Below are 18,849 nucleotides of genomic sequence, written 5' to 3'. Positions count from 1 at the left end.
TCGGTACCAGGTCCGCACTCGCAGCAGCTCCAGCCGAACGAACAACGGGTGACCTCATGCACTATGATGCCACCAACCTTGTCTGGGCAGGCCGTATACAGAGATGCGAAACAATCGGTTCCTTGTCTACAGCCTCACAGTACTTGCGAAAGCATCCGCGTAATGACGCCTCAGCGCATGGCGGAGCAGGCGGAATGCGCGTCTATACTTGGCTGTGCTCGGCAGGCACGGCGCCACACGTACTTCGTATGCACCAGCCTCACCGAGATATTTCATCATCTTACGTCTGCCAGACATGGCCAGCTAACGCGCGCATTGTTCCTCTCCTTTCTGTCATACGCCAACTACTTGACCCTGTTCCCATAGACGCTGATTGTCCCGTTCATTTTGTTGTTCAACACCCTCCATACCGCCCGTAATGGCTACCACAGGCCTGACTCCCACGCAAGAGGCCGCTTTTAGACGAAGCAAGCAACTCTCCGTCCAACAACGCGAAGAACTTCTGAAGCCCTTTCTTCCTTCCGAGCCTTCCGACAGCGAGACGCAGGCGCAGCAGAAGAAGGCCCTGCGCGATCGCCGCCAACGCGCAGCCCAACAGAACCGCAAGCCACTCGCAGGTCCCATCAAGACCTTCCTCCACCTCGCAATCTACCACGTCGTCGCTCTCTTGTTCAGCATCTTCTTCCGCTTCCGTCGCGCCTACCGACTTGTCAGGGGCAAGGTTGTCTCGCTGCTCAAGTACCATCACCGGACCCCAGAGTTCATTGCCCACGATGTCAAGGACCTCGAGAAGCTGCCCAAGCACCTCAGTGTGATAGTTGAATACCAAGAGGACGACGGAAGTCAGGGTACAGCCGGATTGGAAGGACTTGTAAACGATGTCTGTGAGATAGCAGCTTGGGCCGCGAGTGCCGGCATACCGTTTCTGAGCGTCTACGAACGGACGGGTAAGTCTTTCGCATTCTGGCCGTAGAGCTATGCTGACAAGAACGAACAGGTGTGCTTAAGAACTACCTCCCGCAAACCCACGCCTCCATCTGGTCAACCCTAGAAGCCTACTTCGGCCCCCATCGCAAGCCTACGCTCTCCCTCCGTGCGCCGCACCTATCCTCCTACTCTCCTCCCAACACGCCTCCTCAGAGTGCAGACGATGACCTCAAAGGGGAAGAACGCCAGCATCTTACCGTCCTCCTCCTCTCCGAACACGACGGCCGCGACACCATCGTCGACCTGACGCGCACACTGGCCGAGATGGCCCAAAAGGGAGACGTACGACAAGAGCAGATCAACACGGACCTGATTGATGCGCAGCTGAACGACCACGTTTCAAGTGAACCAGATCTGTTGATTTTGTTCAGTCCTACAGTGCAACTTAAGGGATACCCACCGTGGCAGCTGAGGTTGACAGAGATCTTGTAAGTTGCCATACGTTGAACCACTGACTTCCTACTGACATACAATGCAGCCACCTACCAGACAACAAGGGTGTCAACTACCAGGTCTTCCTGCGAGCCCTGTACAACTTTGCAAAGGTTGAGATGCGCTTAGGAAGGTAACAGCATCGCATTCTTGTCGTATCTCTTATTGTAACAATACCCAATTTGATTACTATTATCCATCGTCTCGTTGGCTTACCTTGTCTTGATACAATGTGAACATCGGAATGTGAAGTGCAGCATAGCGCCATGTTTGATTAACCAACTGCATCGTCACCATCACATGTGCATGTCAAGCAGTGAAGGAGCAGCCTTGGAGGTATCTCGAATGTCATGGTGGTGCTATCTACACCATATCTTCATGCCCGCTGTGACCGTTGTGTACGTCGTAGCCATCGAGAGTAAATGCACCTAACACCTTATTCATTGTAGGTCATCAAGTACATATCCGCCCCACGAAAGAACCCATGCAACCAAAACCCAGTTCGTTTACTTGAGAGGAATGAAACGGGAGGAGTGAGTGGCACCAATACCCGGCCTTCCGTGCTTGACGGGCCTGTATGAAATGGAGAACTCGGCGAGGTAGTGGCCGACCATCTCGGGCTTGATTTCGACCTGGTTGAACTCCTTTCCGGAGTAGACACCGATGACGGAGCCGATCATCTCGGGGACGACAATCATGTCACGGAGGTGGGTCTTGACAAGGTCGGGCTTCTCGTTGGGCTTGGCCTCCTCTGTGCGGTGTTAGCAATGACCGGTCGGCTGGGCGGACAGTGGTGCGTACGCTTGGACTTCCTGAGCTTCTTGATGAGACCCATGGGCTTGCGCTTAAGACCGCGGTTGAACCTGCGGCGGGCACGGGCGTGGACGAGGTCGCGGAGTTCCTCAGAGCCGAGGTCGAGGAGCCTGTGTATCGATCAGAATACCGCCACACTTGTATGCATTTCCAGCGCGTTCGGGGAGTCGCGGGGATCGGAGGACGTACTGGTCGAGGTCAACGCCGCGGTAAGAGAACTTGCGGAACGCCCTCTTGGCCTTAAGGGCTGTTGTGTTTGTTAGCCATGTCCATCACGTTGTGCGTCTACGTATCCAGGGAGAGCGGTGCGGGAGTGTGGGAAGGTCTGGTGCGGAAGGCAAGGGCGTACCAGCTGCGGCCTCGGGATCGTAGTCAGCGTCAGCCATGTTTGTGGTTGTCGAAGTGATGGGAGAACTTCGTTGGGTCGCGAGGGTAGTTGTCGGTCGTCAGTTCTCGATGGGCGATATTGAAATTAGAGCCCTGGAGGTGTAGCTGCCCTGTGCGCTAAGCGAGACCTTTTAGCGCCAGTCCAGACGGGCAGCTGCGATCATGCTATTCACCAACAAGAACATCTAAATTGATGTGAACATAGTTGTGATGATGAATTATCGCTCCGTGGTTGTGATTGGAAACTGCTTTATGCGAACCTCGGAACAGAATCTCCACATCAACCTCGCCTTACATAGGATGCGTTCAACGACTTCAAATACCTGATGACGCAGTGAGCTCATACGCGACTATTCTTCTCTAAGTCTAGATGACGATCCGAGATCACTTCAATACTTTCCCAAGATCATAACATTCTCTGTTATGCTCGTTCGTGGTAGCTGTGGTGTTCCTATACATCTCACTGTCGATTCGCCAGTCGCGAGATTTGACATGACATGTCGCAAGTAGGTGAGGATGCGCCTTTGACTCAGACCGGGACCTGGCCTAATTGGAGACAACGCAACTTTAGTCAAGGATGGTCATATTAAACAATCACAGTCACCATGCGGGATTGGTCGGGTATCACACAACACTAGTACACTTGCTGAATGTTTGAGGGTGCATGGCTTCATTCCGGGTATCTCAGCAGGCAATTAGTCTAGTAATGCCGCAGTGTCCTTCTCCATATCCCTTGTAGTGCTCGCTCGACACTCCCCAAATCGAACTCGTTGCGCATGATTCTCGTAATGATCGAGAGATTTGCCGGATCATACTTCGTGAAGAGAGGTGGTTTGGCGACGCGCTTAGTCGAAGAGTCCGAAACCCATGTCGTCATCAGACTCCTCCTTCTCCTCCTCCTTGGCGGCCTCGGGAGCGGCCTCAGCCTCAGCGGCACCGCCAGCGGCAGCAGCACCACCGGAAGCGGCGGCGCCACCGGCACCACCAGAGGGAACGGAAGCAAGCTTCTCGGAACCGGAGGCGATGAGCTCGTTGATGTCCTTGCCCTCAAGCTCGGAGATCAGCTTGTCGAGACGGTCGGAGTCAGCCTCGATACCGACGGACTCAAGGACGGCCTATTGCGTTGTTAGAACGTGGTATAGCGAGTTGTACTGAGCGATTCCCTCTTACCTTGACATCAGCGGCAGAGGGGGAGGTGTTTCCACCGAGACCGAGAAGGAGGTATGCCGCGAGGTGCTTCATTGTGATTGTTGGGGTGGTTTGTCTGGAACAGGAGTTCAATCGATTTAACCTGTTCTTGTCAGTATTGCGCTGCTGGATGCGATTCCAAAGTGATGCGTACCGTCGGGGCCGGAGACTGAAGCTACAAGTTCTTCTGTAGGTTGTCGTAGAAAAGAAAAGTTCGAGGTCCGCGAATATTGACTTCGGGTGGGATCTCGCTACCTGGGCTATGCCGCAACGCGACTAGCGCAAAACGCCCGCCTTGTCACGTGCCGTCGGGCTAGGCGCAAAGCCATGTATAAAAGCGACTTGTCTGCGCCGCCGCCGACCGCTCATTCTCTGGCCGCTCCCCTCTTCAATCCACGACCGGTCCCGTGCGCCCATCCTCCTCCCCGCGCGCGTGATCAGTCACCGCCGACTATCGACACCGGCGAATCTCACCCGGAAAGCATGTACAACTTGTCCTCCAATCGATTTGACGACCGGTAGCCTGAGTCAAACGCTTATCAGTTGCCCATCATGAGTGTGAGTCCGGCGACTCCATCCCCGCCAGCAGTCGTATGCTGACTGCATCATCTAGTCTCTCAAAGACATCATGTCTATAATCGACCGTACGGGCGCGAAGACGCAGGCGACGGTTTCGAAGCAAGGCCCGCCCGCCGGAGCCCCTAGGCCAGCGCCGCGACCGATCGCAGGGGCAAATAGCGCCTCGCAAACCCCCCAGCTGAAGCGCAAGGCCTCAGGTCCAGTCGAGAGCTCACAGGTCAAGATACAGAGGAAAGAGGCTGTCGGGGGATCAGCGCAGGCAAATGGTGCCGTGCGCGCCACCTCATCGCCTGCCACGTCGAAACCGGCTCCGTCCGCATCTACCACCGCCGTCCCGTATCGTGGCACTGCTGCACCAGCATCCTCAAAGCCGGCGAATCCCACCGTGCGGAAACCTCTACAGTCGTCAAACGCACCCGCTGCGAAACCGAAGGCTGCAGCTCCTGCACCCAAGCCTGCGCCCTCCGCCACCACCTCAACACCCGCCTCGTCTGCCGCACCCAAGAAAGGATATCTCGCTATGCTTCAGAAAGCGAAGGAGAAGGACTCGACGAAGCCTATCGCCCCACCCATCAAACATGAACCAACAAAGATACTTACACGAAAAGAACGCTTGGCACTCAAGGCAGAAGCGAGTGCCGGCGCAAAGGGCAAGAAGCCTGTCGCTGGACTACCCTCAAGAACAACAGACCCGAAAGCCGATTCATCAAAAGACAAGAAGAAGGCTGTCGACGTTGGTTATCAAGGCACAGCACGGCCTGCCAAGAAGCCTGTTGAAGTTGGCTACAAGGGAACCGCCCGTCCAGCAAGCGCACCTGCAACGTCTAGTCGAAACGGCACACCAGCCGTCAAGGCCAAACCGAACCCAGGCAAGGGACGCTACGACGGCTACGCAGACTGGGACGAGCTAAGCGAGATGGAAGACGAAGAAGAAGACTACGCCTCTGACGCTTCTTCTGATATGGAGGGTGGTATCTGGGACGTAGAAGAAGAAGAACAGATAGCCCTCAAGGTTGCTAAGAAGGAGGACGCGGAGGCGCTAGCGGAGGAAAATCGGTTGAAGCGTGAGAAAGAAGAACGTAAGAAGAAGTTGATGGCTATGGCTGCCAAGGCGAAGAAGAGGTTTTGAGGTTCTTCGGCGTTACGGTTTACGATCACACGGCATGGGGGCGTTTCATCTGCATTCTCGCGGTTGCATAGCCATGGAGTGGTTTCTTCTTTTTTCATGGCGCATTTACGGTTGTTGCATACCCGGAAGAACGATCATGGCTTCACAGTAAGCATCTCGCTATAAGAGATTACAATGCAAGTAGTGTATATTTATAACGCCGTCGGCAACCATACCTTCAGGCTCCAACATATCACGGTACCCTTCTACTCCGTTCCAACCTCATCGCATGGATTGCGCTCTGTCCGTGTTGTCCCTTCCAAACCATCGACATCACCTTTGTCGAGGATCGACGTGTCCAACTATTACCATGGCCACGCATCGCTCTGCGATTGCATTGAAGCGAATGTTCAGCCAGCGCGTTCACAAACGCCCCTTTGTCACAACCGAGCACATGGAACTACCAAACAGCCCAGCATGTATCCTCACCACCGAACACTCATGTTCGGATCTCCTGCCCCTCTCAGACCGTCCAGTAACTCCGCCACCAAACTCCCAGTATCAGAACCACGACGATGCCATCCTTTCAGCGACTCAAACACCCATTCCGACGCCCTACTCATTATTACACGATCCATGAGCCGTCCCCTACACCGAGGCAGCTAGAAACACAACGCGAGAAGGAGAGGCAAAGGGCTCTTGACAAGATCGAGAATGACCTCGATGATGGACGTATTGGGCCCAGAAGTAGTGACTCACCTGACGAGCTTCCGGTGATCATCGATAGGGGTCCGTACCGAGGCCATATATACCCGCGAGAGCAGCTCTTCTTCAACAGCATCATGCTGGCTTCGGACGTAGAACCAATATACGCTGGTCCACCGGGTGGAGAGCTCCGGCAGGAGGTCCATAGGGCTCCAATCCGGCGTCCAAAAACAGAAGCAGAGAAGAAGCTCCCTCCAAGACCAGTACCGAGTGAGTACTTGACGGCCTCACAGAACAGAGAAAACCTGAGGAGGTGGGAAGAGAAGAACAACAAGTCTGCTGCGGCTGGGCAAACACAGCATCCAAGGCCTGTACCGAGTGAGTATCTGACTTCCGCACAAAATACGGAGAATCTTAGGCGATGGGAGGAGCGAAACGGCAGAACTCCTACTGTTCGGCGAGCACAGGTTCCGGAGCGGCGACTTTCTCCTCCAAGACAACTAACTCCCCCGAGGTTGCCGATCACGCCAGGCACTAGTGAGTGGGATGGCTTCATGGACTTCCCTTCAGAGAGTCGTCAGTTCGGTGATCCTGGTGGACAGGCCACTATAAATGAGTCAAGCGCAGTACACAACTTACCGACCACGACAACTCCTGCAGCACGATTGCATCCAACAATTCCGCCTCAAACTGTTAATGCGGCATTGCGGACGGATCCATCACCCCCGCCTGCTTCAGCAGATTCTGTACATACGCAAGCTCAAGCGGAACTCTCTACAGAATTACCAAATGGTTTCTCGGACCGGACCGAGCAGCCTGAACTACTAACATGGCTTACAGCGCTTAACAGAATCATTCGCAATGATGTTGTTGATCCGGCCACGAGAGCAAGAATCCAAGAAAGAGTGCATCGAAACTCTACCATTGTTGATTCTGGGCATGAAGATACTCACCCTATCACGGTGACGGACGCTGGTCTTGTTCCAAATTTCAGCTACCCAATTGCTGGAAGTGCATTTCATGATCGCTTTCAGACCGAACAGACGCCTTCGTCGCAGTCACGAGAAGAGATTAGGGGAAGTGAAGAGCAGCAGCAGCCGCCGCTAACAAATGGTGTTAGTTCTGGACATCACAGCGATTCAAGTTCAAGCCGCACTCTCTATCACTCTCCCACGCCCAACAACTGGCCATTACGAGGAGGCAGTGGCGAGAGCCCAGCTCAACTAACGAATGGTGTACATCCAGGCTACTATCCCCCATCAAGCTCTAGCGGGGACTCCAGTAATGCTGCCCTCCAGTACCCACCTGCGCTTCCCGACAACGTGCCAGAGCATGTCTTCAACCTCCTCTGTTCGCTACTAACACCTTCCGAGCTCGCTCTCCACTACGACGTCGTCCAGGACTCAGCACCTCCGCATCTGCCGCCATTCCCTGCACTTGTGCCGCCCAGTAATGCCGCGTCACATATTCCAATAGTAGTGCGTCTTGTCCAAAGGTTACATGCTGCTGTCTACGGTCTGCAAGATCGCGTCTGGGGCTTAGAAGAAGATCTCATTCCGCAGCTCAGCACGCAGCTCGAAGAGAACCACCTCCAGATCAAAGAACTCGACCGAGAATACGGGAGCTTACAGGATGAGATCACCGAGCTAAAGCGCATAGCAGATTTCAGCACCAAAGTTCTGACTGGATGCTGGGAGCGCGAATGGGAGGTTTGGCGCACACTCGTCGACATTCAGAGAAGGCGCGAAACGTATCGTAGTCCTTTGGCATGTATCTTCTCGCGCGCTCCTACTCCCAGTGCTCAAGACGGCGGGCTTTTAGACTTCTGTAAGCCAGAAGGCTATGTCGCCCCGCCTCTGCCGACTGGAAAAGTAACGCAGGGCTCTCTTAAGAAGAAGGAACTCGATGCTCTTCTGCTGATGGCAAAACAGAATGTTACCATACTCATTGAGGATTTGGGGGAGTTGAAGGGGTTGGCGGAGGCGTATGACAGGAGAAATGAGGCAGAGGAGGAGCGGCCTGTTGAAGGGTCGCGGAGGAATGTTTGATGATACTTGTTAATCTGTAGAATGAACGTATTGCCTTGTTGTTATGAAATCATGTAGTTGTAAGTGTTAGCTGCTGACCGTGAGTGCCCAGGTGAAGTGGCTGGGGTCCTCCCCGCCTTCGCGCTGAACTTCAGCTCTGACGCGCCTACCATCCCAGACTCCTACATTGCGCGCACCTATAGCCATCGATCACATGCATTCATTGCTGACCACTTGCCATGGCTGAGATCGTTGGTACAGTTGCATCTGTCGCTCAGCTAGTCCAACTGAGCGGTGCCCTACTCGCTGGCGGCTACAACTTCCTATCCAAGGTCGCGCGAGCGCCCAGCGAGATCCGGAGTCTCCTGACGGAAACCGCGGCCGTCAACAGCCTTCTCGCGCAATTGCAGCAGATCGCAGATACATCGCCCAAAGCAGCTGCAGACGATGCACTGCAGGCTCTTGAACGGGTCGGTGTCTTTCAAGAATGTCAGTCCACGCTCAAGTCAATCGAGCGGGCGCTGGCAAAATGCGAGCAGGTCAATGGTCAAGATGCAAAGAATTTTGGGAGGAAACTGATGTGGCCTTTTAAAGAGAAAGAGACCAAAGACGCCCTGCAGAGGCTTCATCACATGCGCGGATTACTTGCGAATGCTATCGAGGCCAACTCTGCGTGAGTATGCATGCTTCCTAATAAGTGTCTGGCCTAAACGGTCCACAGATCTGCGATACGAAGGATCGAAACAGGACAAGGCCTAATCTCAGACGAGGTGAAGAATATGTCTGAGCAGCTTCGTACGCAGATGAGCCGTGAGGAAGTACAGAAGGTAATATCATGGGTCTGTCCAACGCCATCCGATGGTGCGCATGCCAGTCTTGCAAGCGCTATGAGTCGCCATATTCCTGGTACCGGAGAATGGCTCTTGCAATCCAAAGAGTTTCAAGATTGGAAAGACTCAGATGATGGCACCATGTGGATTACTGGTCTTCCTGGAGCAGGCAAAACGCTCCTCTGCGCATCTATCATTCGACACATTCAACGGCTTTGTGCGGATACCGCCACAGTTTTATACTTCTTCTGCGATCATCGCGATCGCGCGAAACTGACACACGAGAATTTTGCTTCAAGTGTTGCGAGACAAATGATGGAAGCTTCACCTTTGTGTCTCGAACAAGGCAGATTACTCTACAACGAGAAATCTAAGGAAGGCAGTCGCCCTTTCCAAAGCGACGACTACTTTCCACTGATCTGCTCATCTGCGGAACATCTAAAGAATGTTTTTATCATCCTGGACGCGCTCGATGAGTCCACTGAGGGTGATAGCATAGCCCGAAGTCTTGCGAGATTTCACGAGTCCCAGAAAGGCGCAGGGTGCCGTATCAGGATCCTTTTGACGAGCCGATTTGATGCTCTTATTCAGGGACGATATCCAACCCTTGCCACGACACATGTCATTCTTGCAGAGAACATGCGTCCCGACATCCAGCATTACGTCGCGGAAGAACTTCAAGTGCGTGTTGCAAAAGGTGTGCTCAAAGTTAAGAACAAAGACATCTTGTCCTCGATGCGACAACAGATCGTCCTCTGTGCGGGCACGTAAGTCTCCTACGTCTTGCGTTGTCTGGTCCTCCACCTAGCTCCACGGCTATTCATCGACCCGTCATAATAGATTACTAATACAATGCAGGATGCTACAGGCACGTCTGACGATCGACTATATTTGTACGGCGAAGTCAGATAAGGAGATCAAAATCATCTTGCAAAATTTACCGAATGGGCTTGGACACACGTACGAAGCAATTTTGTGCGACATCGCGACGCGGTACCCAACAAGGGTTGAAGAGGTACAAAAGTTGTTCCGGTGTCTAATCGCTGCTGCGACACCATTGACCGCTCCCGAACTAGCGGAGATCTTGGCCATGCAACCCGATGAGCGCGACCTGGATCATGATGCCGTGGTCACAGATCCTTACGACGCTTTGGAACCTATCTCCACACTCATACGGATTGAAAGTTCCGAAGATCAGCGCAGTGTGATAAGACTCTGCCATTTTACCCTAGAGCAATATCTTACCTCTACTACTATCCAAGAAAGTCCGGCTAGTCTATTCTATGTGTCTGATAGCGAGGCAGAAGCATGGATGGCCGATATATGCCTTCAGCACCTCACCATGGATGCCTTCAATACGCCACTAGAGTACGGCCTAGATCTGGATCTCGATCAAGATTATGCATTTCGCACGTACGCTGCACTCAACTGGTTCAATCATGAAGCAAGCGCTTCAGTATGTCGCTTACATCTATATGATCCGTCCCGTCCTGCTCTTGGCAGGTTCCTGGACGCCGAGGAGGGACCGCCTTGCTACAAGAGATGGCAGAGTCTGATTGCGAAGATCTTGCCCAATGCCGAATTCCTCGACTATTCGCCAACATGTATGTGCATCTGGGCCGAGTTGCACGTTACTGCAAGGGAGCTGTGCCAACGGCTACCAAACATGGACTACCATTTCGAAAATGGCCTCACCTGTCTTACAGTTGCCGCAAAGGAATACGACCAGCATCTGGTCAGATATCTGTTAGATCATGGCGCAAAGGTAGACGAGCCAACTCGCGAACTGGGACAGTTCAAAGCGTTGACTCCGTTGCATTTCGCAGCCGAATGGTGTGCGAAAGGGGTAGTGGATCTTTTACTAAGCCATGGTGCTGATCCACACAGACCTTCTGCATCAGGCGCCACTCCGTTCTATCGAGCCTGTCGTGGCGGAGACCTAGACATAGTGAATCAACTCAAAGAGTGCGGATGCGACATTAACGCGCGAACTTGGAGTAATTGGACGCCGATCTTCGAGGCAATCGAGCACGATCACGAAGACGTACTTGATCTCTTATTGGAGTGGCATGTTGATTTGTCGGTCGTTACGAACGAAGGCTTGACAGTACTGTCTTTCGCTAAAGCGCTCAAGAGAGAATCTATGCTGAAGAAATTGGAGCACGCTGTAGCTGACTCTGGGACTAGCCTCCCTAAGTATCCACTCGAAGACTGGGAAGGCCGTTGTGAAGGGGATTGACAGGCCAAAGCACGAAGTCATCCTGTAGCATGCTTCAAAGCTATGTCAATATAGAACATGTTCGTTCTCCTCGGGATCTTCACCTCGGTCAAGATCTTATCATGCTTAGGGCCATCACCTCATTCGAAGATTTAAATGAACATGTGAGTGGGGAGTAACATCGGCGAACGTATCGACCGTTGGGGTGAAGCAAGAGCCTTCGCTGGTGCCACGTACGCTTGCAAGTTCAAACGGATGCGTTCGTCGCACAAACGAAAACAAATGACAGTGTACTGTATCATGGAATCGCTGTCGCGGAGAATCGGCCGACGTAAAGTATTTCTCCAGCAGGTACATTTACCGATTGTTGGTTAGACCGTGGCTGGAGGCGTGGCTGAGGTGGCTGTGCTGTGTAAATCCAGTTCGCAATCCATGTCGCTTGCGTGCTCGATGTCCCACCCTTCGGTCATCCCGTGTCCGATCGTACTTGCTCTATTCGCTACCCTGATAGCTACCCCTCCAACACTCCAAATGCGTCCGAACAAGATATCCATGATCAGCCACTACATTAATCCCGCAATTTCAGCTTCGGTGCATCCACGGTAATACTACGAGAGTTGGTGAGGTCGTTCTATGCTGTAACAGGCCACATCAAACTCTTCCATCCTTCCTGGACCATTTCTTTGCGGTGGCTTTGCGGTGCCACGATGGAGACTCAATCGCTCACCATGACAGTTTTGGTGATGAGCTGCTGCTGAACCAAGGCACATCCGGACTTTGCCGAGATCTAGAGCGGTCCGAATGTACGGCTCAGCTTCACAGGGGTCACAGCGATAGTAATACAGCATAGGCGGGATGAACAACACCAAACCTGCTTTCGGCATTGCGGGGTGATAGAGGGGTAGACTGCCCTCGAGAGAACGCATATAAAGAGGAAGAGGCCTGCCACGATAGTCAGTGTTCAGCAAACAGCAAGTAACTTCTTTACCAAATATTCCAACCCTTCAGAGTCCTTCACCCAAACACATCTCTATCAACATGTCTTACAACGATAACGACCGCGAGGATCGTACCTCAGGCTACGGTAGCAGCAACCGTGAGGACAACGAGTACGGCTCCAAGTCTTCCGGGTATGGAAATGACCAGGACTCGTCCTACGACAACAAGAAGTCTAGCTATGGGTCGAATGACAACGATAGTACTTCGTACGGTTCCTCCAACCGTAAGAATGATGACGACGATACCTACGGGTCCGAGAAGAAGTCAAGCTACGGCTCCTCAGACCGCAACGACGACTCTTATGGGTCTGGCAACAAGTCCTCCGGATACGGCTCCTCGAACCGCAACGACAACGACGAGGACTCCTATGGTAGCAACAAGCAGTCTAGCTATGGCTCCTCCGACCGTAAGGACAGTGACGACACTTACGGTTCCGAGAACAAATCGTCGAGCTACGGCTCATCAAACCGTAACGATAACGATGAAGACTCGTACGGTAGCAACAAGAAGTCCAGCTATGGCTCTTCAAACGACAACGACAACAACGATTCCTCATACGGCAGCAACAAACAGTCCAGCTACGGTTCTTCGGACCGTACCGATGACAACGACTCATATGGTAGCAAGAACCAGTCCAGCTACGGCTCATCGAACCGCAAGGACGATGATGACTCTTACGGCTCGTCCAACCGCAAGACGGACAACGACAGCTACGGCTCCAGCAACAAGTCCTCCGGTGGCTTTGGAGCTTCTGAAGAAACTTCCTATGGCTCCGGCAACACTTCTTCTGGGTATGGAGGCTCTTCGGGCCGCGACGACAATGACTCGTACGGAAGCTCTGGACGCAAGAACGAGGACAGCTACGGCTCCAACGACCGCGAGAGCTCGGGATATGGTAGCTCAAACAGGAGAAGCGATGACTACTAAAGGTCGGTGTAATACCTTGACGGTCGGTAGATTCGGTATGGCCGCTCATAGCTGCAAATCGTCGCTTGGCTCCCGTAGTGCAGTTTTTGCGCCGAGGCTACTATAGTATGTTTGTAGAAATGCAAACCAATTGTACCCTAAAGACCCTGACCGCCAATCGATGAATCGCGTGACGTGACATAACATGCGAGCCCAGACAGTGCAGATGTTACTGTAACACTAGCGCGAATCATGACAGGGAAGCTTGCCGCGGTGTACGTCACTAGCGGGGCAATCTCATGCTGGAAGCCCTGGAGGGGCCCAGAGCTATAGCTGCCAGTCTGTCACTTGAAGCCTACATCCCCTTAAACACACATCTACGCATACACAATTCGTCAACACTCAACCCATTCACTCTTCTACTCACCACACATTGTAAGTTTTTCACTCTCATAGGCATTGATCAGCTGCGAGCTTGGATGCTCGCCTCGGTCTAATGAAGCTTGGCTGCTCCTAAGCATCGGAGCAAGCTTCTGGTGAAGCGTTCTGAACGTTCGTTGGACTGGCAAGCATCGACGCTACGCTTCATAGTTACATCGGCACTTGCAGAGTAATGCAGCTTGGCGCATCAGTTGCTAACACATCTACAGACTCTCGACCCTACAAAATGTCCTACAACGACGACCGCCGCGAGTACGGCCAGGAGTCTGGCTACGGTGGCCGAGGAGACGACCGCCGCGGAAACGAACAGGGCGGATACGGCGGTGGCAGTGACCGCCGCGAAGAATACGGCCGTCCCCAGGAGGGAGGCTTCGGAGGACCTGCTCTTGGCGACGAAGAGAGGAGGGGTGGCGGTGGAGGTGGCTATGGCTCCTCAGGTGGTTACGGTGGGGGTGGTGAGCGCAGAGAAGAACATGGAAGACCACAGGAAGGCGGCTACGGTGGCCCTGCGCTAGGTGATGACAGACGCGAAGAAGGCTATGGTGGAGGATATGGCAGTGGCCGCCCCACTGGAGGAAATGGCGGAGGATATGGACACGAAAGCCGCCAGGAGTCACGTCCAAGCGGCGGCTACTCAGGCGGCGGCGACAACTACAATGACCGTCCGTCTGGAGGCAGCAGCTACAACGATCGTCCATCCGGAGGCAGCAATTACAACGACCACCCATCCGGAGGTGACAGCTACAATGACCGCCCATCAGGTGGCAGTTATGGAGGAGGTAACTCGGGAGGCTACGGCGGATCCGGTCACCATGAAAGCCAACAATCTTCTGGCACATCCTACGGCGGTGGCGGCGGCTACGGCGGCAGCTCAGATGATTTTTCTGGTGCAGCTCAGCACGCATCGAGCGAGTCTGGAAACAGCGGCGACAACGACCTCTTCAGCAATGTCCTCGGTATGCTGTCCGGCAAGAAGGACAAGCTCAAGGATGAGGATGTTGACGAGGACGACGCTGTCAAGCAGCACGAGAAGTTCTACGGTAGCGGTGGCCACGGCGGTAGCGAGCAAGCCAGCTCAAACAACGTCGGAGCTGCTGCTGCTATGCAAGCCATGAAGATGTTCAACAACAGCAGCAACGAGGATGCCAAGGGCGGACAGAACAAGTTCATTGGCATGGCCATGGGACAGGCGGCCCAGCTCTTCGACAAGCAACAGAGCGAGGGCAAGACCGTAAGTCACAAGCTTAACGCACCTTTTATCGTTACTGACACGCGTAGGACCCGAGCGCTACTAAGCAGGATGCCATTGCACAGGCTGCACAGATGGCTCTCAAGTTCTATTTGAAGTCGCAGATGGGCGGAGGCAGTGGTGGAAGTGGCGGAAATAGCTCTGGCGGCGGCCTTGGGACTGTCCTTGACATGGCTTCCAAATTCATGAGCAAATAGAGTCGGTCTGTACAACAGCCCAAGAGGTCAAGACGGTAACATAAGCCGACGAATTCATCCTGACTTGGCATCACGATGCATCCACCGACCCACCAAGAACCTGCTTCATGTAAGTGGAGATATGATGCCGCGCTAACCATCAGTAATTTTCCGTAAAACCTGGCAAGCGATAAGCGAGGGTGAAAGACTGTGGCGGTGGTGTACGAATCATCCTTCAAGCCCCGCTCGACGCGGCAGCCGCATTTCATTTTGTGGCGCACACGGCACAGTCGTCCGTATCATCGACGCGTGCCGTTAGCACGCCTGACTTCAGCCTGCTGTTTACTTTGCGTCACAACAAAGCCGTCGTCAGCCTACGAACAGCTCCTGCAAGTACCCCAGCCGCAGAGCCAGAACCGGTGAATGGGCAGCATAATCATACGTGTAATAGATGGTTTGTAGGATGCGATACTCTGGGGCCTTAACATGCCGCGGCCCCACAAGCTGCAGCTGTCCAGCTAAAAGCTACAAGCTGCATCGAAGAGGATCACCTACCCCCATGACCTGCGCCCAAGATAGACGTGTTAGGCCCAATGCGCGTGGCTTGCTCAGCTTATCCGGGCCAAGTGTAAGCAATCGACAGACCGGATTGAGGAGATGAGCTGGGAAGCCAACAGCCGCACCCTGGCCGGGGTACATTACGGCTTGCCGCCTTTTTTGTGCAGGTGCCTTTTGTTCTCAGCCTGCTTATCCTCTTTCTTTATGCTCTGAATCCTTCACTACTATATCCTGTCGCTGCCTGCTGTCGCTTTCGTCTCGTCCTGCTCCAGTCAGTCGTTAAGTGTGTGCCGTCACGATGCGCGGAGTTCATCCAGTCGTTACTCAGGCTAGCCTTGCACTGTTGCAGCTCTCGTTTCTACTACTGCCTCTCGTTACCGCGCAGGACTCTGTCAGTTATGACTTCGATAGCTATGGAGCTGAAGACCCAAGCGGCACGCCGTACCAAACTTACAGATCCAATGTGGACGTGAAGCCACCGCAGATGCAGATCAATCGCAACGGCACTGCATTGATGGATGGCCATGTGTTTCTGGGAATCAACGGTCTGCCTACGAGTGGACAGAATTGGCCAGCGATATTTGGTACGTCGTTCTATTTCCCAGGAAGCTGGTTGAGGGTTGTGACATGAACCCTGCATTGGGTCAGCCCTATCGTATCACGCGACATGCATGTGCTAATCTGTGTAACCAGAGTTCTCGGACGACCGCATGGGCTCGCTTGTGTGGACCGGGAATTACAGTGAACCCTTCGATTTCAAGACGCAAACGTACAAGGGCGAGCCTGTACTCACACTCTGGTCGGGAGAACTACTGAACGGCTACGGACGCGGCTCGTACCATATCCTCAACCAGAGCTATGACGAGATTGCGCACTTTCAAGTCAGCCGGTTCGGAGACGAAATGGGCGATATCCACGAGTTCCTCATCACCGCTGATGATACTGCGATTGTCTTGATCTATCATGGTATTCCATGGGATCTGACAGCGTCTGGGGGTGTTGAGAATGGTTGGCTGTTCGAGAACACGTTCCAGGAGATCAACATCGAGACTGGGGATATTGTCTTCGAGTGGAACGCCAGTACGCATGTTGGGATCAACGAGTCGTACAACTCTCTACCATCCGACGTTGGGCAGTCCGAAGAAGCGCCGTGGGATTACTTCCACATCAACTCGGTTGAAAAAGACAAAAACGGCGACTACCTAGTCTCAGCGCGTGTCATGGACTGCATCTACAAGATTTCTGGACAAGACGGAAGCATCATCTGGCGTCTTCAAGGTCGTCAATCAGACTTTGATGTTGACCCAGCGGTTACCTTCGCGTTCCAGCACGATGCTCGCTGGGTGGACGAAGACCAAACGCGCATGACGCTCTTCGACAACGGGCCCACCGAAACAATCGGCTACTCGCGAGGCCTTTTGCTCGACGTCAACCAGGATGAGAAGACTGTCAAACTGATCACCGAGTTCACCAATCTAGGCAAGACCTTTGGTACATTCGAAGGCAGCCTACAGGCCATCGATCCCTCCAACGAAACAACAAACTTTATGCTTGGATTCGGAAGCCAGCCCTTCTTCACAGAATTGGATCACGAGGGCAATGTCCTGCTTGACGTGCAATTCGGCAAGAGCAACGTCGTAAACGCGTACCGAGCATACCGCCAACAATGGGAGGGTAGGCCATCAACTAAGCCGGATGTGCACTGGGACCAAGAAAGTAACACGGCATTCTTCTCTTGGAATGGTGCCACCGAGGTCGAGAGTTGGGTTGTATGCACAGCCAATGCTAGCGATTCACGTACCTGGACCAATGTCACCGTGGCAGGGAGGACGGGGTTCGAAACGACAATTAATCTCCAGGATGTCGAATTGGAAGGTTTTGTCCGTGGTAAAGCTGTTAGCGGTGATGGTACCGCGCTGGGCTGGACGATGGCGAGTGACGGAAATGAACTCTTTGATGCGCCGGATGATGTTGAGGAGACTGGGTCTGCCAGGACTCCTACTCCTACTGCTTCTCCTTCGAGCTCAGCATCTAATACGGAAGCTGCCCCAGCGAGCACGTCGAGCGGTGCTGCGGCAAGAGCGACGCATGGGGTTATGGAGCAGGTGTACGTTGCTGCTGTAGTGGTTGTTGGTGGGTTGGCGCTTGTATGAGGAAGCAGTTGGTAGAATGGATGTAGTCATAATGGAATGTTGCTGGAACGTAATATTAATATTTATTATTATCATTGAGCGTTCGAGGTGTTGAAGTGGAAAATGCGGCTTTGAATGAGCTTCCAAGGGTTATGTCCGATCAGCCGAGCGACAAGCCGACGCCCTTACGAAGCAATCACACCACGCCCGGGTACTGTCGCTCACGATCCAAGTAAGTGTTACCATGTCTAATAACACGCTCCCACTTTTACAACCTCTGTACAACTTCAGAAGCAACTGATGAGCGACCCTACATCATCTCGCGCGCTATCACCACTTGACCTGCCTTCGGCTGCTCTACACTATCACGCCCATGCTGAGCCCCACCCCGATTCCGAGGATGCAGTGCGCTACGAGCGACAGCGCTTTTCAAAGGAACTAGTTCCCGTACATCACGAAAGGATTGCTGAAGCAAATGAAGCGCATGCGACACCCAGTCTTGCTAATCTGCGATCACGCGAAACATCACTGCGCAGCTCGTCGCATGGGTCTAGAGACGACCTAAGAAACCGTACTTCCAATGTGGATAGTGTGAGTACACAGATCGATGTGTATGAGGATCGAAGCGATGCAGAGGAAGTGGGTAGGAGAGAGCGGTGGTATGACCCAGTCATTAGGTTCTGGACTAGACATGTCAGTCTTAGCATCGACGACGGGGCGCACCGAGATCATCTAGGTATGTCTCCCTCCCTTCGCTTCCTCAGACAATTCGACCGCTGACTACGCCTCAGCACTCGAACGCACTTTCCTGGGCTACCTTCGTACCTCCCTCATTCTTGTTATGACGGGCATCGTGACTGCCCAGCTGTTCCACCTGCAGCATTCGTCTACGCCCAACTCGCACTTTGGTTTCTACAAGGTTGGGAAACCACTTGCAGCTACCTTCATCTGCATGGCCATTGTGGTGGTTGTGATTGGATCAATCAGGTTTTGGAGACTACAGCGAGCGCTTGTGAGAGGCAAGGCGATGGCGGGAGGATGGGAAGTAGGACTCGTTATGGCGTTGATGGGGTTGCTGCTGTTGGGGACGTTTGCAGTACTCGTTGGCGTGGAC

The 18,849-nt window shown here is 53.3% G+C and overlaps 9 protein-coding genes across 9 annotated transcripts; 7 read left to right on the top strand and 2 right to left on the bottom strand.

The window, feature by feature from the left end:
- Positions 1-418: 418 nt before the first annotated feature.
- Positions 419-1,556, top strand: J4E93_004641 (uncharacterized protein; the record flags this gene model as incomplete). The annotated part of the gene is made up of 3 exons (XM_049342568.1): positions 419-947; positions 998-1,415; positions 1,466-1,556. The coding sequence occupies 3 exons, from the start codon at positions 419-421 to the stop codon at positions 1,554-1,556; spliced, it is 1,038 nt and encodes a 345-aa protein (XP_049200720.1).
- Positions 1,557-1,925: 369 nt separating this feature from the next.
- On the bottom strand, positions 1,926-2,618 carry RPS15 (ribosomal protein S15; the record flags this gene model as incomplete). Its single annotated transcript, XM_049342567.1, has 4 exons — positions 1,926-2,170; positions 2,221-2,342; positions 2,422-2,479; positions 2,582-2,618. The coding sequence occupies 4 exons, from the start codon at positions 2,616-2,618 to the stop codon at positions 1,926-1,928; spliced, it is 462 nt and encodes a 153-aa protein (XP_049200719.1).
- Positions 2,619-3,464: 846 nt separating this feature from the next.
- On the bottom strand, positions 3,465-3,861 carry ALTA5 (60S acidic ribosomal protein P2; the record flags this gene model as incomplete). The annotated part of the gene is made up of 2 exons (XM_049342566.1): positions 3,465-3,734; positions 3,790-3,861. 2 exons carry the CDS (start codon positions 3,859-3,861, stop codon positions 3,465-3,467), a joined length of 342 nt encoding a protein of 113 aa, XP_049200718.1.
- Positions 3,862-4,359: 498 nt separating this feature from the next.
- Positions 4,360-5,515, top strand: J4E93_004638 (uncharacterized protein; the record flags this gene model as incomplete). The annotated part of the gene is made up of 2 exons (XM_049342565.1): positions 4,360-4,365; positions 4,421-5,515. 2 exons carry the CDS (start codon positions 4,360-4,362, stop codon positions 5,513-5,515), a joined length of 1,101 nt encoding a protein of 366 aa, XP_049200717.1.
- Positions 5,516-7,309: 1,794 nt separating this feature from the next.
- J4E93_004637 (uncharacterized protein) lies at positions 7,310-8,247 on the top strand (the record flags this gene model as incomplete). The annotated part of the gene is made up of 2 exons (XM_049342564.1): positions 7,310-7,314; positions 7,470-8,247. 2 exons carry the CDS (start codon positions 7,310-7,312, stop codon positions 8,245-8,247), a joined length of 783 nt encoding a protein of 260 aa, XP_049200716.1.
- A 21-nt stretch (positions 8,248-8,268) lies between these two features.
- J4E93_004636 (uncharacterized protein) lies at positions 8,269-8,903 on the top strand (the record flags this gene model as incomplete). The annotated part of the gene is made up of 2 exons (XM_049342563.1): positions 8,269-8,274; positions 8,505-8,903. 2 exons carry the CDS (start codon positions 8,269-8,271, stop codon positions 8,901-8,903), a joined length of 405 nt encoding a protein of 134 aa, XP_049200715.1.
- Positions 8,904-12,312: 3,409 nt separating this feature from the next.
- On the top strand, positions 12,313-13,200 carry J4E93_004635 (uncharacterized protein; the record flags this gene model as incomplete). The annotated part of the gene is made up of 1 exon (XM_049342562.1): positions 12,313-13,200. One exon carries the CDS (start codon positions 12,313-12,315, stop codon positions 13,198-13,200), a length of 888 nt encoding a protein of 295 aa, XP_049200714.1.
- A 646-nt stretch (positions 13,201-13,846) lies between these two features.
- J4E93_004634 (uncharacterized protein) lies at positions 13,847-15,066 on the top strand (the record flags this gene model as incomplete). The annotated part of the gene is made up of 2 exons (XM_049342561.1): positions 13,847-14,851; positions 14,899-15,066. The coding sequence occupies 2 exons, from the start codon at positions 13,847-13,849 to the stop codon at positions 15,064-15,066; spliced, it is 1,173 nt and encodes a 390-aa protein (XP_049200713.1).
- An 835-nt stretch (positions 15,067-15,901) lies between these two features.
- J4E93_004633 (uncharacterized protein) lies at positions 15,902-17,756 on the top strand (the record flags this gene model as incomplete). Its single annotated transcript, XM_049342560.1, has 2 exons — positions 15,902-16,187; positions 16,297-17,756. 2 exons carry the CDS (start codon positions 15,902-15,904, stop codon positions 17,754-17,756), a joined length of 1,746 nt encoding a protein of 581 aa, XP_049200712.1.
- Between the last annotated feature and the right edge of the window lie 1,093 nt (positions 17,757-18,849).

The sequence above is a fragment of the Alternaria ventricosa genome, assembly GCF_023758065.1.
Source record: "Alternaria ventricosa strain BMP 2768 chromosome Unknown scaffold_6, whole genome shotgun sequence".
NCBI classification, from domain to species: Eukaryota; Fungi; Ascomycota; class Dothideomycetes; order Pleosporales; family Pleosporaceae; genus Alternaria; species Alternaria ventricosa.
Note: the sequence above shows the minus strand (reverse complement) of the source record. Positions and strands in the feature narration are given on the sequence as shown.